This window comes from Sinocyclocheilus grahami, unplaced genomic scaffold (assembly GCF_001515645.1).
Source record: "Sinocyclocheilus grahami isolate Dianchi unplaced genomic scaffold, SAMN03320097.WGS_v1.1 scaffold88.1, whole genome shotgun sequence".
In the NCBI taxonomy this organism is placed as follows: Eukaryota; Metazoa; Chordata; class Actinopteri; order Cypriniformes; family Cyprinidae; genus Sinocyclocheilus; species Sinocyclocheilus grahami.
Genome location: NW_015505267.1, coordinates 763,666 through 790,194, shown reverse-complemented (window position 1 = coordinate 790,194; position 26,529 = coordinate 763,666). Strand labels below are relative to the sequence as shown.

The 26,529-nt window shown below is 37.1% G+C and overlaps 1 protein-coding gene across 3 annotated transcripts in view; it reads right to left on the bottom strand.

Annotated features, from left to right (window-relative positions):
* Positions 1-2,221: 2,221 nt before the first annotated feature.
* Positions 2,222-26,529, bottom strand: part of LOC107587022 (homeodomain-interacting protein kinase 2-like) — a 101,321-nt gene continuing 77,013 nt past the window's right edge. Inside the window, exons 4-16 of one of the 3 annotated variants that reach the window (XM_016274620.1) lie at positions 25,585-25,704; positions 24,094-24,180; positions 20,609-20,793; positions 20,350-20,512; positions 16,284-16,506; positions 15,293-15,414; positions 11,945-12,075; positions 7,664-7,843; positions 7,170-7,481; positions 6,003-6,221; positions 5,068-5,096; positions 4,131-4,279; positions 2,222-4,046 (exon numbers count right to left, since the gene is read on the bottom strand). In XM_016274620.1, the coding sequence (XP_016130106.1) occupies positions 3,585-4,046; positions 4,131-4,279; positions 5,068-5,096; positions 6,003-6,221; positions 7,170-7,481; positions 7,664-7,843; positions 11,945-12,075; positions 15,293-15,414; positions 16,284-16,506; positions 20,350-20,512; positions 20,609-20,793; positions 24,094-24,180; positions 25,585-25,704 (2,382 nt within the window). In that variant the 3' untranslated portion in view covers positions 2,222-3,584. Of the gene's footprint in view, positions 4,047-4,130; positions 4,280-5,067; positions 5,316-6,002; positions 6,222-7,169; positions 7,482-7,663; positions 7,844-11,944; positions 12,076-15,292; positions 15,415-16,283; positions 16,507-20,349; positions 20,513-20,608; positions 20,794-24,093; positions 24,181-25,584; positions 25,705-26,529 lie in introns of all 3 variants that reach the window. The other 2 variants (XM_016274621.1, XM_016274622.1) reach the window with 2 other exon arrangements.

Genomic DNA, 26,529 nt, shown 5'->3' with positions numbered 1-26,529 from the left:
TGAATAAACATCCACAAAAATTATTGCAACACTCTCTACGGGAACACAATATACCTAGCAAAGTAAAACAATAAAATAGAAACATTTCAATGTAAAAACTACTTCAAATGCAAGTTCTATGGCATGACGTGTGGGTAGAAGAGGATATACTTGATACTCCATAAGCATGTGCCCAACAGAAGACATAAAAACAAAACAAACACTGTGTCCTAACCAGGTGCATAATCGCCACATAATCACAGCCAATCAGAATATATCTGATGTTTAACATAAAGCTTTGTGGATGATTCCAGACCAATGAGATCACTGTGGGCGGGGCTACCCAGCGCATCACATCGCAAAAATGTCCTGTCATGGCAAAAAAAAAAACATGGATGTGATCTACCTTTTTATTCATTTTAATCCGATTTGAATAAAACTTATTATTTTCTTTTTATTATTTTGTATTCCTTCAATTCTTAAATGATTATAAAAGTTAAAATACATTTTTAGTCTCTTATGTTCACAAAAGGATGCATTTATTTAATAAAAAATACAGCAATATTGTAAAATAATATTACAATTGAAAATAACTCTTTTCTGTTTTAATATATTTTAAAGTGTAATTTATTGCTGTGAATTTTCAGCAGCCATTGCTCCAGGCTTCAGTGTCACATGATCCTTCAGAAATCATTCTAATATGCTGATTTGGTGCTTAAGAAACATTTCTTATTATAATATTTTTGTGGAAACTGAGATACATTTTTTTCCAAGATTCTTTGTTGAATAGAAAGTTCAAAAGAACAGCATTTATTCAAAATAGAAACATTTATTATGATCTCTTTATGTCTTTACTGTCACTTTTGGCCAATTTAATGCATCCTTGCTGAACAAAAGTATTAATTTCTTTAAACAAAACAAAACAAAACAATTTTTAAATAAATTCGACCCCAAACTTTTCAATGGTATGTTATATAAAGTACTATATCAATTTTCCATGTCTTTTTAATCACTTTATTCCGGAGCACATGGTTAGGACACGGTGTAAATGATTGGCTAGCATATCAATGTTAAAAAAGCAGCAAAAAAAAAGACAAGCATTGGCCCACAGATTTCTACACGCTCATTATCTCTGTACTGACATGATGTCTGTAGCATAAGTGATTTCTACGGTAAGACAAACAGTGAAAAAGACGAGCCAATTTTGATTTCCGGTGCATGTTGTTGCAGATATCCTCATGCATCTAGGGGCAGGTCAAACCCCCAGAACGTACGTGAGAATAAAAACCCCACAGATCTTCACAGAACCTTGAACGAGCGCTTAAATCAGAGTATGGTGTGCAGTCGTGCTGCACGGCTTCCTTCGGCATTTACCAACGTGCTCAAAGCCAACATGCTATTCTCATAAAAAATTGTGGAATTTGCCCTCTCACTTTTCCAACAATTCAAAATCCACAAGCACCTCCTACTCCTAACAAGACTCTCCTTCTCGAACCCTCCCAGGTTTCTAAACCAAGTCAAGCCTTCCATAAACAGACAACCTCTTCAGACTTGGTATATTTTAATTTATTTTTAAACAAATTGTGCAGCCTGATCTCCAACTGACTGAGCGATACTTGGCTTTTCCCATCAAATATGCATTTAGTCTCCTTTTTATGACATATGTGACCCTGGACCAGGGTAATAAGTGTACATTTTTCGAAATTGAGATCTATACATCATCTGAAAGCTGAATAAATAAGCTTTTCATTGATGTATGGTTTGTTAGGATAGGCCATAGGAGTTGTATTTGGCCGAGATACAACTATTTGAAAATCTGGAATCTGAGGGTGCAAAAAAATCAAAATATTGAGAAAATCCCCTTTAAAGTTGTCCAAATGAAGTTCTTAGCAATGCATATTACTAATCAAAAATTATGTTTTAATTGATTTACAGTAGGAAATGTACAAAATATCTTCATCGAACATGATCTTAACTTAATATCCCAATGATTTTTGGCATAAAAGGAAAATTTATAATTTTGACCCATACAATTACCTTTAAAGTTGTCCAAATGAAGTTCTTAGCAATGCATATTACTAATCAAAAATTATGTTTTAATTTATTTACAGTAGGAAATTTACAAAATATCTTCATCGAACATGATCTTAACTTAATATCCCAATGATTTTTGGCATAAAAGAAAAATTTATAATTTTGACCCATACAATTAATTTTTGACTATTGTTACAAATATACCCCAGCGACTTAAGACTGCTTTTGTGGTCCAGGGTCACATATGTAGCCTAAAATCAGTGATGTTGCATTGACTGCAAGTACAAAAACACATAGCTACAGTATGTACAGTAAATACGGTATATATAATTATATCCACTATCCAGAACAAAAGTTACTTATCTTTAAATGATGACTTTGGTTCGTTACCCCAGGCAAGTGTCTTTATCTTTAGATGTAGAAGACCTCATGCATGCTAAATGAGAAGCATTTAAATAACGTTTAGGGCTAACGCTTACACCTGGAATTGAAAAAAACACGAAACAGCTTGGATGAAGATTTTCAACCTAGGAGCCAACTCTCTGACTAGCATCTGGTTCTAGAGGGTTTCCAGCCAAGTAAACTGTCGTAATATATGTAAGGCACTACAAGGTAACAATGATAAACCTAAGACTGTGGAGGAATATGTCGCACAGAGGCGCTGAGCGCACACATGCACTCAAACGCGACCGACTACTGTGTTGAACATGCCTATGTTATTGTAACCACTTTGTGCAATCACATTGAAAGAGGAAAAACAAGAATCTATTGGTATCAGAAAGGTTCTTCATGAAATCAACGGGTGCATACTGCTACATTCTACAAAGAGGGGCCCAGCTAATCTTCTACGGTATGACAAACCTATTTTCTTTTCTAAATGTGAACACAAACAAAGAAAAGTCTATAAATACACTAGAAAGTTTTGTCGTCCTATTTCCAGAAGATTCCTCCAGGTGTTTTTTTGTCGGAGAGCGCGGCGGAATATGCACATACCTCGCCGCATGTAATTTGGAAACGTTTAAGACAGTTCAAGGCCATCGTTATGTTTTTGTTTTTTCTTTGAAGAGCAGCAGATATCCGTATTTCACCTTATCCAAAAAAATTCTTGTAGGAATTCAAAACATCCATGTCGTGACCTCGGCTCAACAGTCAGTAAATGAATTTCAAGAAAGGGAAAAGCAAACTAAATCTCCATTGAACGAAACTCTGTCTCTCCCAAACGGCCTGTTGATGAGACATTGTTGTAAAAGAAACTATGAAAGCAAAAACTCCTTCTTCTGTTTTAAAAGAAACGAAACCTCCAGATCACGAAATAAAACGTTAACTGGCCCTTTTGAGAAGGCAAAATAAAACTCATCTTAAAAAAAGGAAAACGCCTCAGTACCCTTCTGTTCCCTCTGAGAGTACACTTCCTCTATCCATCGGCGTCTTCATCGTCTTCAAGTTTAAGCATGAAAGGAACAAGGGGATGGGGGTTAAATGTCGATAGGCTTCAGCATGTCTCTCTGTCTCTAGGTGGGATTAGGGTAGAAATGGTAAGCAGCGATTGGCTGGGCTCCAGTGTTTCAGCTTTAGAGGTAAGGGTACTGGTTCATCTTGGTGGGGCTCAGCGGGTATCCAGTGTAGACAGTGGAGGCAGGAGAAGCACTGATGTAGGTCTGGTGTGCGAATTGGGCCTGGTATTGGCCGTGGTGCAGGGTGGGTGAGGGCAGCACGCGGTGGCCCATGCTAACAGGCACCTGGTGGACGATGCCCGGCGGGTAGCTAGCGTGCTGGACTGCGTGACGGGCTGGACCCTGCGATGCGACCAGGTGGGCCACCGTGCCGGTGGAGCCCAGGGCCGTGGGGGCAGTGTAGGTGTAGAGGTGTGGCTGTCCGGCCAGATGAGGAGCGGCCAAGTGGGGATGAATGTTAGCTGTGTGGGTGGGACTGTTGTGGAAGGAGTACTGAGCCTGGGTGGCCATAGTGGGGGTGATGTAGGCCTGCTGTCGCCGGTGACCTCCGTTGCGCTCAACTGCCATGTGCTGCTGGGCCTAAATGAGGGGATATCTCCATATTACTTGTGCGAATAAATATATGAACTAAGAAACCAGGTATGAGATTCTTGACTGAAATACCTGGCTGAGATTTAGAGGCTGCTGCTGAAAGGGGTGTGGACCCAAGCGCTGCTGCCGGTATGTCCCGCCTCCTGAAGAGTGGTTGTTGCCAGACAAGCTACCATTGGACATTTTGAACTTGTAGGTGGAGTTCTGGTGGTTCATCGTATCTGTTTGCATTTATAAAACATGTTAAAATAATTAGAAATAAAGTTGGGATTATATTGTGATGGATGGATGGGTAGATAAATCAATGTTAGAAAATTGTTGAAAATATTGATTATATTGTGTTAAATAAAATTGAAAAAAATAAAATAAAGTTGGAAATAAAGTTGGGAATTATTTTGTGATAAATGAATACAAATAAAAATTGTGAGTGTAAAATGAATGAATGAATAAAATGTTGGAAAACTGTTGGAAATATTGACTGATTTACCATGTTAAATAAAATGAAATCCAAATAAATTTGGGGAAAATAATTTGAAGACAATATTATTTATATTTTCAACAAGTTTTCCCAAATGCATTAATTATGTGACAAGAAAGAGATCACAGACTGGAAATTAGCACATCTATGTAGGAAATCATTTGCCTGCATCAAATATAGTTTAGCAGTCCTTATACAAACCTACAGAATAGAGCGATTAACCAATTAGAATCAATTAGTATTCCAGAGAGCTTTACAATAATGAAAAAATAAAACAGTACTGCTCATCACACTTAAGCTTGCATTGTCATAAAATATCTTCTGACCATTTTTAACAGATCTGAGTTGAATTACCTCTCTAAGCTGTTTTTATTGCCCACAGATTTTGAAATGCCACATAAATCTACTAAATAAATCTACGCTGCATATCAGAGGCTGTCAGTGAATTGTCACTTTAAATTGATGCTTGATTCAGGCTCTGCCAGGTGTTTCTTTTTCTCTGTCAGCTTATCAGCCCTTCCCCTGTCTCACCAGGCAGGAGTCTGTCACACTCTCCCAGATTCTTGCTGGTCTGGCTCTTCAGTGGAGGGATGATAATGGTGCGGGGGTTCCCGTTGCTGTAGTTGTCCAGGACAGCGCCTTTGGAGTCGTAGCTGTTGGCGTTGGGGCCATTAGGCCGAGACTCCACAGCGTATGGGCTGGTATTGCTGGAGTCAGAGTCAGGGGAGTCATGGACCGTTACACAGCTGATGACATTCTTCCTCTGTTTGGATGACGTGCTGTTGAGAAGGCAAAACAGGAAGGTTAGGAAGGCGATTCATTGGAAATAAAAACTAAATAAAACACTGTAAAGAAAAAAATTAGAATTTATGGTATAAAACGGCAGCTGTGGTTGCAAGAACTTTACAGTAAATAATACAGTAAATATACTGTAGAGAAGGTGCAGTGTCATACAAACAAATACAAAACACCTTCATGGTAACACACGACACTAAAATAATGCAATAAACATGAATTTACAAACATAAGATGTAACATAAAAATGTAACAAAACTCGAATGTACATAACTAATAAGAAAAAACTTCACTGGGAATTCTGGGAATGTCAATTTACCGTTTTTTTTTTTCTCCAAATCAAAAAACTGTCAATTTAACAGTAGTTTACATGAAATGTCCCGTTAGATTTATAACAGTTTTTCACTGTATACAGTAAGGGAACCATTAACCAACGTACCATTAACCAATTCAACCAATATCACATTTTTTACAGTGTATGCATATGAAGTTATTCAAGCATTGTTTTGTGTAATAATACTTCACAATGTCATATTTGTTAGGTAAAATCTTCAACTCCCAAGACCACCAAAGTCATTTTCAAGGCATTATTCAGTATTTTCCAGTTGAATAGGCATTTAAAAGTCAAAATTGACCCCATTTATTTACTCAATAAATGTCCCTGGTCTTATTTCTTGCTGGTCTGGCTCTTCAGTGGAGGGATGATAATGGTGCGGGGGTTCCCGTTGCTGTAGTTGTCCAGGACAGCGCCTTTGGAGTCGTAGCTGTTGGCGTTGGGGCCATTAGGCCGAGACTCCACAGCGTATGGGCTGGTATTGCTGGAGTCAGAGTCAGGGGAGTCATGGACCGTTACACAGCTGATGACATTCTTCCTCTGTTTGGATGACGTGCTGTTGAGAAGGCAAAACAGGAAGGTTAGGAAGGCGATTCATTGGAAATAAAAACTAAATAAAACACTGTAAAGAAAAAAATTAGAATTTATGGTATAAAACGGCAGCTGTGGTTGCAAGAACTTTACAGTAAATAATACAGTAAATATACTGTAGAGAAGGTGCAGTGTCATACAAACAAATACAAAACACCTTCATGGTAACACACGACACTAAAATAATGCAATAAACATGAATTTACAAACATAAGATGTAACATAAAAATGTAACAAAACTCGAATGTACATAACTAATAAGAAAAAACTTCACTGGGAATTCTGGGAATGTCAATTTACCGTTTTTTTTCTTCTCCAAATCAAAAAACTGTCAATTTAACAGTAGTTTACATGAAATGTCCCGTTAGATTTATAACAGTTTTTCACTGTATACAGTAAGGGAACCATTAACCAACGTACCATTAACCAATTCAACCAATATCAGTGTATGCATATGAAGTTATTCAAGCATTGTTTTGTGTAATAATACTTCACAATGTCATATTTGTTAGGTAAAATCTTCAACTCCCAAGACCACCAAAGTCATTTTCAAGGCATTATTCAGTATTTTCCAGTTGAATAGGCATTTAAAAGTCAAAATTGACCCCATTTATTTACTCAATAAATGTCCCTGGTCTTATTGCGCATGATTCATCAGTTATTCCACAGAAAACAACTTGTTTATATAATCATTCATCAAAATGTAATAACTTTCTCCGCCTCTGAAATGATTTTGCCATAATCAAGCCCGCACAGAGAGAAAACATTTTAAGCAATAATATTACATCCTAACATAACACAATCCAATCAAATGGATGGATAAAATCCTGTCCTACATTATTTCCCACTTTCACTCAAAAATATAGCACATTACAGAACTGTGTACTGAAATTGCTCGTCCCATTTTACTGACCTGGTGTTATTGGGCTGTTTAAGGTTGTCCTCTTCATCCGTGTCACTGCTGATGGTGATGATGCTGACGGCCGGGCTGGGGGTGTCGGGGATGACGATGGTTTGGCGCGGTGGGTTGTGTTGACTGTGGTGGTCTCTAGTGGTGCTACATGCCTGCTCGCCTCCCCATCCCACTACTCCGCCACCTCCGCAGGTCTGTGATGGGCCGTTCTGAACCACGGCACACCGAGGGGGGGTATTCTCTTTCACTCGTTTGGAGCGTTGAGGTGACGTCACCGGCTGGGTGGAGGACACGTCATATGCTGACACGTTCCTAAGAAATGTTTTTAAAGGGTTTTGGGGTGAAATCATGGTAAAACCATGTTTTTTTTTTACATTTTACCATATTATACCATGGCTTTAATTGATGTACCTTTTAAATACCAATATATATGAATATTATCACTTGATGGTATAACTTTACCATGGCAGTTTTATTTATAAGGGTTGTCTGACCTGTTGTTCATCTGATGCTGCTTGCTCTTTTTGGAGGAGGAGCTGTTGTTTGATGGCTGTCTCATGACATGAGCCACACCCACATTGAGAGGTTGCTGAGAGGGCAGGGCGACGCGACCTGCCAGTAAGGCAGGCTGTTGCATAATGGGATTGTAATGGCTGCCATGGGGATGTGAATTCCTGAAACAAAACAAGCATAATTAAAGCATGCCCTTTAAAGTCTACTACACTACCATTCAAAAGTTTGAGAACGGTAAGATATATATACAGTATATAATATGAAATGGAAATCTTTTGTCACAAAAGTTTTTACTTTCACTTTTAATTAATTCAATGCATCCTTGCTGAATAAAAGTATTACAACAGTGTTTATTTAAATATTCATATTTAAAAAATCAGTTTAATCAGTAGCTTTGACTTGTTTTCCAATTAAAAATGTTAAACATTATTTCAACAAGACAAATTTATCTGACAAGCAAAATTGCATAATATAATATGATATAGATATGCTCAATACAAAAATATGTAATGGAATATGAAAAAATATATAATGGAATGAAACAATATACATTTACTGACAGTTCAAAACTCTACTTCTGTTTTGCTTTTAAATGTAATTTTGATTACAATTTTTTATTTATTTATTTTTTTGGTAGTGCAGAATCTGGCATTTATTTCTCATTGATTCAAGATACATTCTCTATAAATTATTCTTAACATTTTATGATGATTTGCATCTCATGTGAATTTATTGTACCTTGTTATAAGGATGTTTATATATTTTGCTTTCAACTTGACAGCTCTGCAGCAGTACATAAAATATGCTACAGAAAAAAACTGATTCAAGTAACAACTTGAAACAATGTCAGAGGCAATGGTCACTAATCACCCCCCCCCAAATATTTTGATATATCACTGCACTACTTGTCAGAATTAAATACATAATATATAGGAATAAACACTACATTTTTTGTATCTAGCATTTAGATATCTGTACTATCTTCAATCATCAACTAAAATTGTATCTAAATGAAGAATAAATGCAATGCAATATTTGGCCAGAGGGGGCAGCAGTGACTGCATCAAACAGCAAAGAATCAGAGGACAGCATTAGATCTCAGAGGAGAAATCTCTCTCTGCAGTAAAGTGCGACACTCTTCCAACCGGACTGGCTCAGGACTACCAAGTCCTCCGGGCTGAGCTTAAGGTGCTGATGTGATGATCTGCAGATATCAGCACACGTTCATCTGTAATACATTCACCTCGTGTAGGACAGCACGACCTGACTCCATTACCCTGTCCTAGCCAGAGACACGCTCCTGCACTCACTGTTCTAACACAAAAAACCAACATGAATTCTAAACGAATCCAGAATATATCAGACTTAAAATATTCCGTTCTTTCATTCCAAATGAATAATTTAAATGCATGATGGCTTTGTAGGTGCATTTGCAGACTAAGCAACCTAGGTAATTTAATCTGCTTAGTTCATAATCTAGGAGATTATTAAAACCCAGTGTTGCGGTACTGAACTGCCGTCAAATATATGGATCACCAGTCATGATATCTTAAAATAGGTTGGTTGAGTTCCACATGCCTGTTTATAATCAGCATGGTATAAGTATGTTTCGTTTTAATTCATTTTAAAATGCTAATGGAGTCGCTATTAAACATAATGGAATTGTACCAGATCTGCCCAGCTAAATAAAACAAACAAAAGATAAACGCTTCTGTGGCACCAACATCGAAACGGAACAGAGTGAAACAGTCGGGTTCCAGAAATAAAAAGCTCAATCATTTTCTCCATAAAGAAACCTTTAAAGATGGACCTACTGTGAGCTACAAGGTTGTTATTTGATGGTAAACGCTTTTGTTGAAGCCATCACCCCACATTATTTTGATTTAATTTAGAAATAATCACGTTCAACAAATGACATTATTCATAATTCTACAGAGAAATCTCCACCAATCAGATAATCGCGAAGCAAATTGTGCCAAAAGAACACTTTAGAACCCACCCACTCCCATAAACCACTGCGGTCTTGTACCTTTGTCAAATACGTTGTCATTTTTTGTTTCAAATCAGAGTTTGTAATGTTGTGTTTCACCTCATAGTTGGTTGGTTATGCCGAGTTCACACTGCATGATTTTCAAACTCGTTGGATCGCCGTTGTTTTCACACTGCGTGACTATCTGGGGTAGCATTCAGTTGCTGCTGTGTTCACATTGCACGATGGATCGGCGACAGGGGGTTTCACACTGCATGACTTCACAATAGGAAGAATCGCCGACAGCTCTGTCTGGTCCGCAAACTACGTTTCACAACAAAAAACACGCGAGAAGTGATAAGGAAATAACGCGAGAACCCGTGTGCATCAGACCGGAGTTCTCGAGCGAGACTGGAATTATTTAAAAATATATATATAGCCCGCAAATTGTCTGTGAGCTGATTTCCAGCTACAAGGAGAAAAAGAAAAACAGATTATGCAGGAGGGAGATGCAGCGAACAGGGATTGGGTGTTCTACAAAGATAATTAAATAATTTAAATAATTTGGCAGTAACTGTTATGCTGAAGTTGTGGCTGGTCAAGCAAATGTTTGTGCTCGTTTCTGTATGATATAATTGTTCATATATCTATTAAATTACTGATATTCTGGTCTATAACTCCTCCCTGAACTTCCCTCTGCCCTGTATCTTGGTCTCTCATTGGCTGTAGGTCATCGCCGATGTATTTTTCATTTCTGTATGATATAATTGTTCATATATCTATTAAATTACTGATATTCTGGTCTATAACTCCTCCCTGAACTTCCCTCTGTCTGCCCTGTATCTTGGTCTCTCATTGGCTGTAGGTCATCGCCTATGTAGTTTTCAGTCAGAAATTATTGCACACAGCGTGATTGTGAATCGCTGACAGCTCCAGATATTTAGCATGCCAAATATTTTGCGAGCGTCGGCGACATGTCGGCGATTCCCTCAGGTCGTGTCTTTGATAATTCACACTGCGTGATTGTCACTCGTGTGAACGAGCACCGATTTGCCTCCGATTTCGGGCATTTGTCGGCGATTTTCGTGCAGTGTGAACTCGGCATTAGGTTCATGGTGTAAAACTCTTAAAGGGGTCATATGATGCGATTTAAATTTTTCCTTTCTCTTTGGAATTGCACAAAAGGCTGCAAACGAACAGCGCGCATCTGAAGTGTCTCTGAAGGAAATAATGCATTATTTATCGGCTTTAAGATATCGGCCAAATTTTCTTATCAGGCCGATACCGATAACAGAAAAAATTAGCATTTATCGGCCGATACCGATATGGTGGCCGATATATCGTGCATCCCTACTTTTTATTAAACCAAATACACAAAATAATGTTCTTTTTAGCAACATCATATGACCCCCTTTAAACAAAGACCTTTTTTATAAATCCCTACGTGAAAAAAGAATGGGAAAAATGCTTCTGGAACCAAGGCCGCTGAAAAGTTGCAATCTATTGCAAAAATAATGATGGTTTCTCAAACACTCCCCATCTGCCAATGGTCTTGCCCTCAAACTCACACCATTGGTTGAGACAAATGTCCATGGGTCAGGATCCCCAAAAAGAGCAATGTTTTGAAAGCACCACAAAGCCAAAGTATTAACACTTTACTGGGAAGTCAACCTACACTGTAAGAAAGAAAAAAAAAAAAAAAACTGTCCTTTTATAGGTACAACAGTTTGCCACTGGGGCGGTACAGTTAAAGGGACAATTTTGTACCTTATCTACACCCGAAAGGGGGCATATTTGAACCTTAGCGTAATAATATGTACCCATGAGGGTTTTTTGAACATTTTCTGAGAGTTTCCAAATGGTTTACATATAATAGTTTAGGGATAGTCCACCCAAAATGAAAATTTTGTCACCATTTACTTCCCCTTATGTTTTTCCAAACCTGAATGCATTCCGTGGAACACAAAAGAAGATATTTTGAAGAATGTTGTTAACCAAACAGATTTGGGTCCCTTTGACTTCCATATTATTTTTTGTCCATACTATGAAAGTCAAAGGGACCCGAAACTGTTTGGCTACCAACATTCTTCAAAATATCTTCTTTTGTGTTTAACAGAATGCATACCGTTTTGGAGTGACATGAGAGTGAGTAAACATGACAGAATTTTCATTTTTGTTAGAACAGAAAAAAGCATTTTGACATCAAAAAATTAAACACTAATGGCCTAAGAATAAATGTACTATAGCAAGCACAATAGCCCTCTTTAGCAGTGACGGCATGGTGGTTTCTCACCTCCAGTTGACCAGAGGCTGCGAGCTGGTCATGGAGTCGGGGATGACGGTGGCGTGTTGGACGGAGGTGTGTGTGAGCGGCTGCCACGTCGGTGGAAGGAGAATCTGTTGAGTACCAGACGGCCAGGCCTGCTGTAGAGTCAAGATGGAGGGAAAACACCAAGTTAGTGTACAGAGATCAGGTACATCTCTCCATCAGAAGGTTGAATATATACAGATAGTGGAGTTCATGTGATCCCATATAGTTAGATACTGCAGTCGAGTAGGATATGAACGCCAACTAGCAACCAACAGCACACGGACTCAGTGACCTTTTGTGATTTAATTGGCGTCAGAGTGAAGACCCCGTAACCTGGCACATCAAATCGGGCCAGGGTACTGCACCAACATATTTAGAGAGAGGAGAAAAAGGATACGGCTATTTAGAGAAATTACCGCTAGTAAGTGCTAAACTGTGCCAAACAACCACCAAAGGGGTCATTTGGTTATTTAAGACACAGTAGCATCAGCGTTCGGGCCTAGATTCAAGAGACATCATTTAATGAAATTGTTCTAACAAAATATGAACAGAAGAGGTCAATTATAAACAATTTTATAGCCCATCCATCTTCTAAGCTAATTATTCTCTTGGTCTGAAAATGAAGATGCTTTGAAGCTTTGAAGCAGCAAATTATGGACAACATAAAAGATCTCCCTCTGGAATAACAAAAAGCTTGTGCCACTTTCGTTGGAACTTCATTCATTTCCCTCCCTTGATTCCTTGGCACCGGTATCTAGATGACGGGGCCCCTGCATACGGCCTTTGCTCCTGCCTATAAAAAAGATAAGACCCTGCCTTAATAAAGAGATGTGGCATCTCCCAGGCAGTGCGCTGATGTGTTAGACATTTTCCAAATCAGCTCTGACTTTAATTAAATTCAGGGGCCCTATTCAGAGGCTTTGTGAGGAGCTGCTTTGTATGGGGGGTGAGGAGTGCGGGGAGTGCCAGGCATAATTTGCCCAGAGATGTGAGCTTGAAAAAGAGTGTCTGCAACTCTAATAGTTTAATGCAGCTTTATTGATTAGCAGTTTAATGTACAACTAATGAATTGTTTCTTTAATACCCTTTGCACATCTATTTACCAGTCCATCAGTATGGGCCACAGCACTCACACAAATAAGGGAGGGTGATGGGGAAAGAGTGGAAAAAATGCTTTTACGAATTCTGAAAGGCTGTGATTACACATTTAGCATTGTAAAAGAAGTGAATCTTGGCCCTTTTTTTTTGGGACTCCAGCTATTTAAGGTCAAATTTCTGGAGTGCATTGGACTGATATTATTAGAGCGATAATGATTATTAAATTATTACATTTTAAAATAGTTTAGTTATTAAATAGTTACTTCAAACTATAATCATCCTGTCATTGTAATTTGTTTTATTGTGTTTGACATGAATAATTTCATTAGAACTATGTCTCCAAAGCCCTTTGCCTACATTCCTGACACTTTGCATCCTCCTTTCTCACTCTGGGTTGGGTTGTGTAATTGTATCGTCTGGCCTGGAACGCTAACCCAGATAAGAGTAGAGTTTTCCATGAAAGGCCATCTCTGCAACTACCCCCCTAACAGCTTTTCTGCCCTCACGGGGTGAAAGCCTTTTGTCACCCCCGGGGCTCTGAAAGCACCGCCGCTCCCGTGCCAATTGTTTTTACATTTTCTGCATTCCTGTTCCAGATAAAGGCTGAGGCCTTCTAGAAACCCACTCTACTGGCACCAGGAGCGATGTGGTCTAGCTGATTGGGTTAAAGGGAGGAGAATGGGCGGTTGAGGCCCTGAAATAGTGATGAACAAGTATCCCCATCCCCATCCGCCTTTCCTAATGCAGCGCTCCGATAATCACCCTTGGAATTTATGCACGGGTTTTCCTGAACGTGAGGAACAATAAAGATGCATTACAGTATTAAGCAGTCGGGTAGAGCCATGAAACACCAACACAAGCAAAGCTCAGCTCAGCTGAAAAAGTGTGCAGATGAATTATAATTATAACGAATTACAACCCTCCTATTTCAAAAGTAAAAACAACAAAAAACAAACATCTAGTCTAGTTTTCAGTCTCTGTAGGCTTTCCTTCCTTTCACTCAGTCATCAATTACTTACCACCATGTCGTTTCATAATTGTATGACTTTCTTTCTTCAGTGGAATAAAGATGAATGGAAACTGGAGCTTTTGAAACAGATTGCCAAAACATTGTAAAAACATCATAAAAGTGGTACATATGACTCATGCATCATATTTCAAGTTTTCTGAAGTCATGATAGCTTTTTTTGATAAAAAGACCAAAATTTAGCTGATGGCCTTTTCCTCGAATGAGTTGAGCAGAATGAAACACAGCAGTTAACAAATCAAATCTGAACTTTGATTTGTGAATTAATCATTCAGACTGATTTTGTGAACCGGATCAGCTGATTCATTGATTTGATTCAAGAATTCATTCGTTCTTTGCTGAAATATTGCTGCTTCTCTCATAAACATGCTATAACGGATATGAACTTTCAGAATGATTCAGCATGAGTCATATGGACATTTTTTGATACTTTTATGGTGTTTCATTTGTCATTTTGGAGCTTCACAGCCACAGTCCTCATTCACTTTCATTAAATTGAAAAGAGTAAACAGAATATTGTAAAAAAAAAATCACTTTTTATGTTTCAGAGAAGTAAGGGTTTGGAACAACATGAATGCAAGTAATTAATTTACATTTTTGGCTGAACCTTTCCTTTAATCTGTAGAGTCTTCAAAAAGCAACAACAGCTCAGCTCAGGAAAACTGAAAATGTTGTGGATAAATTACAAATGAGCTAAACGGCTCTGAATCTCGCCACCCTGTCTCAAATTTAAAAGCTGTCTGGGCCCTGCCTTGTGGCTCCAGAGGGTAGACAAATCCCTCAGCATCCAAAGACCTCATTTATAGCCAACCTCAGTCTTGCTCATCAAAGCATGACTTCCTCCAACTCCAGGAATGAAGCACACTTGCCTGACTTAGTGGAAGCAGGCAAGCAAACCATCAGTGGGGTAAAATCTCCAGTAGGGAAAGACAGGCCACTCCAGTTGCTAGAGCAGAGCATGCAGAGATAAATCCAACTTGACTTCAATTAATCTATTGGCCATGAAATGAGAGTGTCTCCTCGATTTTGTTGAAGGAAAAGTGAATTATACTTATATCATTAAAACAAAGTAGGTCATGCTAATTGCTCTTCGTTGGAGCCAAACTCGGATGTAATTGAGATTTTGGGAAAGGCTGAGGGGTGTAATTAGTTTAGGAAATGTGGCTTTGTATTGCTATGGCAATGGGGGCAACGTCTGGCTATACCTGTGTCAGAAGGCCTGGCTGGATCTGTAGAGGTTGGGCACCGGGGGCCTGTGTTACTATGGGAACTGCATTCTCCATCCGCACCGAGTAGCCAGTGTGTTTAGAGGGTGAAGCTTGCAAACCTGGGAAGAAATAACAAGGAAAACACCATTAGATGGCAAAATGTATGAAATAGCTAAATCAGAAACTAAAATTCTGTCAGTATTTACTCATTTCAAATTTATATGACTTTTAGATGAATCTTTACACAGCTCTTTCCATAAAATGACCACATAAAACACTTTAAAAGTCTACTACAATTCTAAAAAAAAAAAAAAAATTCTATTTTAAATTATTTTTAAAGTTAAATTTATTTCTGTTGTGGCAAAGCTTAATTTTCATATCTTTGTAGAAACCAAGATTTTTATCTGGAATCTTAAATGATTAGAAAGTGCAATAGAAAAGTCAAATAAATATTATCATTACTGTCACTTTTGATCAACTGAATGCATCCTTCCTGCATTAAAATACATTTCTATTATGTCTATTATATTAAATAAATACAAATCTTACTGACTCCAAACATTTGAATGGTTCCATAGCTTTGTGTTATGAACAGATTAAAACTTCAAGTTTTCATTTTCAAATCTTGACAAAAGTTTCTGTTAAATTTGATCAGGTGCATGATGGCACGGATAATCACATAAATCTGTTGTATGACTTCAGAAGACTTGGAATATTGTGCACCAGTCGTATGGACCATTATTATGATATTTGTCTGAAACAGATACTATGAACTGCCGTCATATGGAAAGAGATAAATAGGTAAAATGGGTAAAATTCTTTAAAGACAGAAACAATAACAGCAAACAGGTTTGAAACGACATTGGGGTGAGTAAATAATAACAGAATTGCACATTTTGTGTGAACTAGTCCTATAAAATAAGATACAGTTTACCCAAATCTATATCAGAAATATCCAGGGTTTAATATAAATTAAATTAGCACTCACCTTGGAAGCCAGGAGGGCAGACGATGAGGGCCTGCTGGAAGGGATCGGGTCGGGCGGTGCAGAGTTGTGGTGCACCGGGTTGGAGGTTCATGGTCCTGGGGGCCACGGCAGCCATAGGGGCCGCAGAAGGCTGGTAGAGTGCAGATTGGTAATTTAGTATGGAGACATCAGGATTGGTAAAGGAAAGGGTGGCACTGGTGGAAGAGGGAGCCAGGTTGGTGGCCTAAAGGAACCGATGGGATCAAACGAACAAACAAACAAAAGCATGAGGAAGTGGGTGTGGGGATTGGGTGGAGCAACAATGAATGATGAGGGGCAAAATTTCAAATAAGAGCAAATGATGAACATAAACTCCTTAAAATATTTCTTGATATACAGGATTGGATGTACAGAAAATGAAAACTGCAGGCAGCAAGCACAGGAAGCATGCTTTGTGTTAAATTCAGATTAATTTCTTAGAGCGAATACCACAATACTGTTCAACTGAAATGCTTTATTAGCTGTTATTGTGTGCAGACAGCATTAGGGTTCAGGCATTTTCTACAAAATGACTTATTGAGCGTAAGGAAAGAGGAGGTAAGAGAGCTTCAATCAATGCTCTTGTGTTACAGTCTCCATCAATGCTAGGACCCTTCAACTCATTGAATTTGCTCAGTCTCATTAGCAGCAGATAATGATCCCTCTTTGCGCTAAAGCTATGATTAAATATACACACAGATCTAACTGGTGAGGGGAGAGAAAATCTGTTCTTCAAAGCCTCTGCACTAGATTTCCCTTCCAGTGCTTTTTAATCCGGCCTGACTGCAGCACATTCATCTGTTTATTCATCTATCAATGTGGAATTTGCGCCGTCTACGAGGTTTGATGAACGAGGGAACTCCCTCTCCTCCATCTAGAACGGTGAACCAAATATGCTTCTCAAAAGAATTGTGCAGGTCCTTCCATCATAGTCTCTCTCTCTCGATAATGAAAACACAAGACAAAAATATAGCCAGAAGTAAAAATATGAGTGCGGTAACATCGCCAGAGAGAGGAAAGGGCGTGATTTCTGCTCAAAACGAAAAAGAAGATCCGAGCCATGGCTTCGCAGTTAGCGTATGTGCTCCAATATTAATATTTTGAGCTTTGGAGCTCAATTGGGAAAAGTGTGAGTCTGGCCTGCTGCTGAGCTATGGTCTGAGCTACGCTTAGCGGTCTGTGCACATGCAACGATCAACATTTTGAACCTTGGTGCTAATAAAAGAAATGTAGGTTTGAGTCTGGCCTGCTTATGGCTCCATGAGCCCTATTCAGAACTTCCAAAATTAAAAAAAATGGGCCGAGCTATGGCTTAGCGGTCTGTGCACATGCTAAGACATCAAAACCTTGAGGCTTGGTGCTAATATAAGAAATGTGGATTTGAGTCTAACCTACTTTTGTTCCCATGTGCCAATTGAAAACTTCCAAATATAAGACTTTTCATGGCCTCTTCATGATCCCATGTGCCTGTTTAGAACTTCCAAAACGAATAAAAATGGTCTGAGCTATGGCTTAGTGGTCAGCACACATGCTCTAATGTGAATATTTTGAGTTTATTTGGGTTTTCATCTGGCCTATTCATGGTCCCATTCACCTACTCAGATCTTCCAAAACTAAAACAAAAATGGTGTAAATGGTCTGAGCTATGGCTTAGGGGTCTGTGCACATGCTAAGGCATCTTGGTGCTAATATAAGAAATGTGGGTTTGGGTCTGGCCTGCTCTTGTTCCCATGCACCAATTCAAAACTTCTAAAACTGAAAAAAGGTCTGTGCCACGACTTAGCAGTCAGTGCACAAGCTCTAACATCAATATTCTGAGCCACAGAGCTCATATGGGAAATGTGGGTTTGAGTCTGGCCTACACATGATCTAATGTGCCTGTTCAGAATGTCCAAAGCTTAAAAAAAATGGTCTGAGCTATGGCTTAGTGGTCATTTGGAAAATGTAAGTTTGAGCCTATTTATGATCCCATGTTCTTGTTCAGAACTTCTAAAACTAAAAAATGGTCTAAGCTATGGCTTATGTTGAGCAGAGGAGCAGATATAAGAAATGTTGGTTTGAGCCCCTTTCTTTCCACATGTCTTCCTGCACTACCTCTGTACTACTACTAATAACAATAGACAAAAAAAGATGTGCCTAATGCTGGCGCACCATCAAAATCTGTTAGTTTAATAGAGGCTAGTGTTATTTACTTTCATCTGTTACCAAAGCAATACGGTTTCATATCATGCCACCGCTAGTAATTATAGACTTTTCATTAAGGTTTGTATGGGGAGAATTCAGTACACCGCTTTTCATTTTTCATTTTCCCCGTTTAGCAAGGCCGACGAGCATCAGGGGAGAGAGTTAATCAATACGCCGCCATGGCATTCATCACACAAAATAAACACTTCAACCTCACAGCTGGCTAATGCTACACAAGCTTTCCCTTCGAAAGCATCGAATGCCCTACACAACGTTCTTCTCATGACATTAGAGTGGGACCGGAATGCTATAACATTACAGCCGAATTACTTTTTGACTTCAGACATATCTATTCGAAGGGGAAAGTCACGGTTTGAGTCGATCCAAGAACTCAAAATGAAGGCATTATGGGATTCATGTCTGGCCCTCTGTCAGCAGTTTAGACAAATGCTCCCTGGTGAAGCTAAACTGCACTGAGGCAAAACAGGAGGAAACAAAAGGAGAGAAAGAAACAAAGTGGTTCAATCCTTAAGGCTGCAAAGTAGTAAAATGCAAGCCAAGCAGGAAGTAGAGGCTGTCATGTTGTTAATCAGCACATTGTGACATAGGGCTGCAAGGCACACACACACACACACAGCCCAAATGGCCCATGATATGACTAGTGTTCTGTCCACTGAAGGAAGTCATCCGATACTGCCAGTGGTCAATGGGCCAATGCTACTCTAATTTCTTTGGGCTGTCCCACTGCAAATGAGTCTGTGCATGTTATACTGTACAATTAATTATCTGCAGCTTTAAGACAAACTAAACTGAGCTAAGGATCGTTTTAACTGAATTCAAATAAAGATTTAAGTCACTATAGCTTGGTGCTGTGCGCATTCTGACCTAGCTGCAGTTTTGAGGTTGAAACTGCATAACAATTACTTAATAAATGAGCAAAAATTCACTTTTTATGATATGCTCAGAATGAAACTGGTCCATACAGAACAAAAATATTAATGTTACTTTTTTCAGTAAAACATCCATAAAATTACAAAATTGCATCATTTTTAAAGCACAGCATTTAAAACAGTTTAGAGAGGATTATGTTTATAATAAGGGAAGATCTTTTTTGTATATTATAAGTTGTTTATCATCTTGTAATTTTTGAAATGTATTATCTGGCTTCTTAAGTACATTTATATTGTTTAAGGATTTTTTAAATCATATTTAACAGGAAATCAAGACAAAATTCTGATTGACATTTTTTACACAAATATTTATTTTTTTATTTAACAAATATACATATTACAAATATTGAACGATGTAAAAACTGAAATAAATAACATTTAAATATATATGATCTCATAATTTATTTAATTATATTTATTATCTTCATTCTCAAATACATTTATCTAGTTTAAGAATTTTTTTAAGACCTTTTTACTGGAAATCAAGAAAAAAAAAATTTTCTTTTGCAAATATTTCTTTTATAATAAATTACTATTTAAAAATGACAAATACTTAATCATTAAAATATTTAAATAATATTAAAATATTTATGATCTTGTAATTTATTACCTTCATTCTCAAGTACATTTATCTTGATGATTTATTGTGGTGCATTAGCTAATTTTCTTTTCAAACACATTTGTTCATTTTAGCTTATAGGGTCATTTTTTAGCAATTTTGACTCGGCTAGGTCAGAAACGACAATGAAGAAATTTTATTTGTGTTTTACAAAGACTAAATAGTATCTAAAATGCCAAAAGTAGGGGTTAGAGATGTGGCTTACCTATCATAACTTTAACTTTATTTAAGAACAATAAAATGGGAAGTCGCTAGTTAGATGTGATAATGTAAATGTGTGTGTGTGGATACTGACCTGGCTATGCACAGTGTTAAGCTGGTTGTTGAAGGTCATGGTGAGATTGGTGGAGGTGCTGGGGGCTACATGTGTTATAAAGGGCGTCTTGCTCTGATTGACTGTATCGTACATGTTCACCCGACGCTTGCAAATCTCCATGTTCTGGAAGCAGGATTTGACACTGCAAGAAAAAAGACATGGTCAGCGAGCTAAACATAATTTGATAAAACTACATAACATTTACAACTTAATGTTGGTGTAGTGTAGTTTAACTGACTGTGTGCTGTGTGGGAAATCCAGCAAGTGTGTCATTGTGACAAAGGGGTGGTTGAGTGTCTCTATGGGCGTTATTCTCTTGTCTGCGTCGATGGTCAGCATCTTGGTCAGCAGGTCAATAAACTCCCTTCTGTCTGCCTTCTCCGCCAGCATGTCGCTGCCCTCCAAGTCTGTGGTCATATTCACCTGCACACAGCAAAAGAGAGAAGATGAGAGTGAGAAATGAAAGAGAGAGACAGACTGACTGATGTACAGAGACCAACAAGTACTTTAGGGATCCTCAAACAAGGTTAACCAGCTCTTGTCTTCTTTTTTCTGATGCAACATTGACTAACACATCACCATGGAATCTGTGCCCACAGAATTCCTCAGAAAACAAAATCCCAATTATTATTGCTGTAATGCTTTAATGCAAAATTAAAGTTAATATTTGTAAATGCACTGGACAGTGATAATCTATGAATGTAGGCAGTAGGGTAAATTAGCTACTATAATTGCAGAATAAATCATCCTTAGTAGCTGAATGTGTGTTGAATGCGAGCCTGGGTGTTCCCAAATCATGGAATCTGTCAGCTGAATCTTCTGATCCAACTTACAGCTTTTGTAAATAATACATGTGAGTATTTGTGTGTGAATAACTCCCGCAGTGCTTGACGTGTACAACTCTATTAATATACACAGGTCTGTCAGTCAAAAAGTGTGTGTGTTCTCAGAGGACAGCGGTAACCTTTCTGATATTCCCAAATATTCGCCCTCAAATTTACAGATATTCACTTAGGAACGCTTCAGATGCCAGGCCAGATATTCCCATCTGTCTGAGAATGTGAAAATAAACAAAACCTGATATATAATTTAGTTTCACCTTTAAAATGTTTTAAAAGGGCAAACATTTTAACATGACTTTAACAAACAAAATACTTTCCTTTTTTTTGCATTAAGGTCATATTAAAATAATATAGTTTATAGTTTAATAATATATTATGACAGTATTAAATCGAAAACAAAATATAATATAATATAATAAAATATAACAATTTAATATGTACAAACAATGCACATGAAAAGAAGCAAATTAACTAAATATTCACTAAATATACATTTTAGCAAATATAAAAAAGCTAATATAAAATATAAAAGCATAGGAAATAAGTTTCAAAAATGATTCAAATTATTTATATATACTGTATATATATATATATAGATATATATATATATATACACACACACACACATATATATATATATATATATATATATATATATATAAAACAGTTAAAAATTAATGTTAATGAAATTAAACCCCTGGGACATAAAAATGTGTTTATATTGTCTGATAGGATGTTTTGCCAGAGGTGAAAAGCAGTGCAGCAGAACGTTTTTTAGTGGAAATCCCATTCAGAGATGGCTAACGCATTTTTCATACCGCCATGCTGTTTATCTGTGGCCTAACCTCCCCAAGCTATCAGATAAACCGACAGTCACCAGAGCAAATCACAGTCCTCTTTTATGCATGCTATTTTAGTCCTGCTCTGTCTCTCTCTGTTTTCCATCACCCTGCTGCATGATAAAGAAATAATCTTTGACAAGAGAGGAAAAATAATCATTCAGGTTGTAGAATATAAACTGCAAGCGAAGGGAGAGACTGCATAGCTACCGTACACAAATCTCGCAAAAACAGTTATGCACGCACACTTAGTGAACTGTCTCTTGAAGATGATGAAACCAAGAACAATCATTCTTGCTCTCCATTTCACATCTGACTGTTATATTTTAATCAGTTGAATACACAAGTGTTGTATCTCTGAGTGCAACAACTTAAAGACAGGTGCACATCATGAAGACAGCTGTGCAGATGATCCACATACAAACTGACAGTGCTACAACAGCGGAAACTGAGAAAACACACATACACACACACACACAGAGAGAGAGAGAGTTGTTCTAAAGTCTGTAGCCTCTAAAACATCAACTGTTGAGTGAAGGTGACTTGTTTATTCAATTAAAATAAATATATAAATAAAGGCCACCCTAACTTGTTTGTTTGCAAATTTGGTATAATATTTTGTATAATTAACAACAACAACAATAATAATAATAATAATGTATTAAATTATTAATAATTATAGAATTATTATTATTATTATAGTTGTTGTTTTGTTTGATTTCAAATCATTTGTTTTATTTTATTATGATTTATTATTAAATAAATAAACATACATTTTCTCTTTGCTTGTTGGCTGTCAAATGTTGTTGTATAATAATTTAGTATAATAATTGTATAATCTGCACTAATATTATTACTATTAGTTTATTTATTTTCACTTTAATTTGTTTCATTTCATTTGTTTGTTTTATTTTATTATCATTGTTTATTTTTGTATAATTAATAACAACAACAATAATAATACTTAATAATTTATTAGTATTTATCAATTCATAATTGTAATATCTTTTTATTGATTAAATGTATTTATTTAATTATTTATTATCATTTTTATTATTAATAATGTGTTACTTTAGCTTTTATTTGTTTGTTTGATTTAAAATGGATTGTTTTCATTTATTATAAACAAACAAACAAAAACACCTTAACTCATTTTTTCTTTGCTTGCTTTGTATAATGTTTGTATATTTATTTTTTTACATTATATTTATTGGGTTTTCAATTTTTGTATAATTAACAATAATACTTTTATTATTATTACTATTATTATCTCCATTATTATTATTATTATTCATTTATTTTCACATTGCTTCTATTTAGCTTTAGTATCATTATTCGCATATTTTTTTTAGCATGCCTAACACCTTACAGCTTATCATAACACTTGAAAATATGCTTCTACAGTATACAGTAAGCGTACTAGCCCAGTGCAGTAACCTGGACTACAGAGCAAGTCAGTACTTAGATCATAACATCAGAGGACCTGACCTGAAAATGAGGCTCTGATGTAATTCTTGTAAAACAAGGGTGTTGTGAAGGACATGAACATGGATCCATTATAGATTAAGTGTATCCAACCATAAGCATATTTCCATGAATTCATCTGAATTTGCTGTGAATTAGATCAGCTGTTTTTATCTGATGAACTGGGATGGAGTCCGTTCTTATGGGAAAAATCCAAATTGAGGTCACGCTTTTGCCAAGACCAGGCCTGTCCAGACATCTGACGACCGGCCGGTGATGAGGCATGCTGATTTCAATAACTCGCAGAAGGCAAAAGTTCATAAGTCATGTGTCTTATCACTGAATAGCTCCAAGGGGAATAAGCTTCCCATGCACCATTGTGTTTTTAAGTCATGTCCCAAGTTACATAAGGTTTCTGTGTAACAGAGGTGTGAGTATTAATGGAAACTTGCCACACAGAGTTGGAGACAAAACATTTTTGAGGGTGAGGGAGGTTATTATTAGCCATGAGCCAGATTTCTGCTCCTGTTGAAGCTGAAGCAGGTTTTGTGGTACGAACAAAGGTACGATACTCCTACCTGTGCCATATCATCCAGGCAGTTGAAGATGTACTTGCGAGCTTCTTTAGATTTGATCCCCGTCTCTGCCTCATGGTCCTCAGGTGTCTGCAAATACAAACAGGAATACTGTCAGCAATATCCCGATTCATCCACAAATGAAAATGAATTTACTCACTCTCATGTTGATTTAAACCTGTATGACTTTCTTTCTTCTGTGGAACATGAAAGAAGATATTTTGCAGAATGTTGGTAACCAAATAGATTCCGTCCCCATTGACTTCCATTGTATTTTTTGTCCATACAATGGAAGTTAATGGGAACTGAAATTGGTTATCAACATTATTCGAAATATCTTTTCAGTAGAAGAAAGAATTGCATAGAGGTTTGAAACAACACGAGTGAGTAAATGATGACAGACTTTTCATTTTTGGGTGGACTATCACTTGGATTAACATCATGAAAATCAATTGGGAAAAGTAATGTGACTTACAACATGGAAAGAAAGTTTGAAATTTGGAATGAAACCCACAGTAAAGAAAACTCACAAATTAAATCGTATTCAAATCTAAATTGTTTCACCTAGGCAGCAATGGAGAGCAAATTGAGACATATGCTGAAGAGTTCTGCTTCTTTTCATTTTCTCTTGAAAAGAATCTCAAATGTGTTTCCTATTGAGGACATCTCAACACAATCTCAAACTGTGCTCGAATTAGCATAAATACCAAATTTGTAATGAAAACAAGTCAGAGATTTCAACATGAATTTAAATATTTCTGAATAATCCCTTTCAAGTCCATTTGCTGTCCATGTTCATTTTAAGTCAACAGTTTGTTTCCTTTTTGAAATCATTTTAGGAGAAACATCTGAGGCAAAGTTGACACTTAAATGGAACATAACTGAAAACCCCATTAAGATTCCTGAACTATGAAAGATAAAACCTTATCTCTGGAAAGTACTTGACACTGGGTTGAGTATTTCTACAGTCCAAGACACAAGCATTGAGGGGGTATTGACTATGCATGAGTACACGTTTTTCTAGTTTTATTGGATTCATATATATTGGGGGTTAGGAATGCAGCTTGGCGTTGCATTGGGATTCAATAATATCAAAGTTTCCCCATGTGAAGCTTTGCAAAGTTCACCAAAAGTTAATCTACAGAGAAACTCTATTGACTATGGGCAACCAGCCACCGGCCCAGGAAGGATGGGGGAATGTGAGAGAAACAGAGCATAAAGGGACAGAAGAATGAAAGAGAGAAAGAGAATGGGACATTAAGCGGGATTTATCCCATGTCGCTCTGGTTGCCAAGTCCTCTCACACAAAACCAATTTAGCTCACATTAGCCTCTTGGTGTGTTTACAGGGAGTAGATGCATCAATTTAACTTAGTTTAGAGAGTAAGGGAATGAGAGAGAGAGAGAAAAAATAACATTGTCGCTGCATATTATAAGTGAACCAAGTGAGACTAATTAAGGAAGTGAAAAAGAGAAACAGGGTGAGGGAGTTTACCTTCAGTCTCCATAGAGGATAGGTGGAGTCGGGGTCTCTGTTGAAAAACCTGGTTGTTTTCGTCCCTGCACTTAACAGATACTCTGCTGGCAAGCCTTGCGTTTGAGAGATGTACCGGATCTGGTGGAAGACATAAACACAGGCGATAGGAGATTTACAACTAACGTCATACATTTAGTGCTGGATATTCACTGCTTTGATGGCGAACACTGAAAGGGGGAAGTAAAAGGGGATTTTCTTGCTTGTCTTGCATATAAAGTTTTAATATACTATATGTTGACATACAGTCACAATGCAAAGTCTGTTTAATGAAACAAAGCTGCAAAAACAGGTCACACAGAAACAGTCATAGTAATGACTTTTTTTTCTTGCCAAATATCCTGCTTAAATGGAAGTAAAAAAAATTGCAAATTGCATTTCATGCTGACTTGAACAGAAAAGAGTTGAAAATAAATAAATGAATAAATAACAAAAAAGCATAAAATTAATAAAGTTCAAGTTTGGAGATCTCTGACCTGCAAATTTGTATAGTTAAGACATTTAACTAGCAGAGGATTTAAACATCATAGACTGACTTCTTGGTCTAATACAAAGTATGCAAATTTAAGACGACATGATTTAATGCAACATGTAATATTGCAGGAAAGTGGAGCAGATTTTGTTAATACATTTAATTTTGAATGTATTATTAGTTAGCAATTTCTTAAAAACAGAAATGCTGGAACCTGACATCAAAGTCTTCAAAACATCAATGCATATGACAAATAGAGTATGCAATTTTCAGTGCTGGGTAGTAACTGAATACATGTAAATCTGGGTTACGTAATCAGATTCCAAAAATGTAGATTATATGTGAACTTGGACCACAAAACCAGTCATAAGGGTCAATTTTTCGAAATTGAGATTTATACATCATCTGAAGCTGAATAAATAAGCTTTCCATTG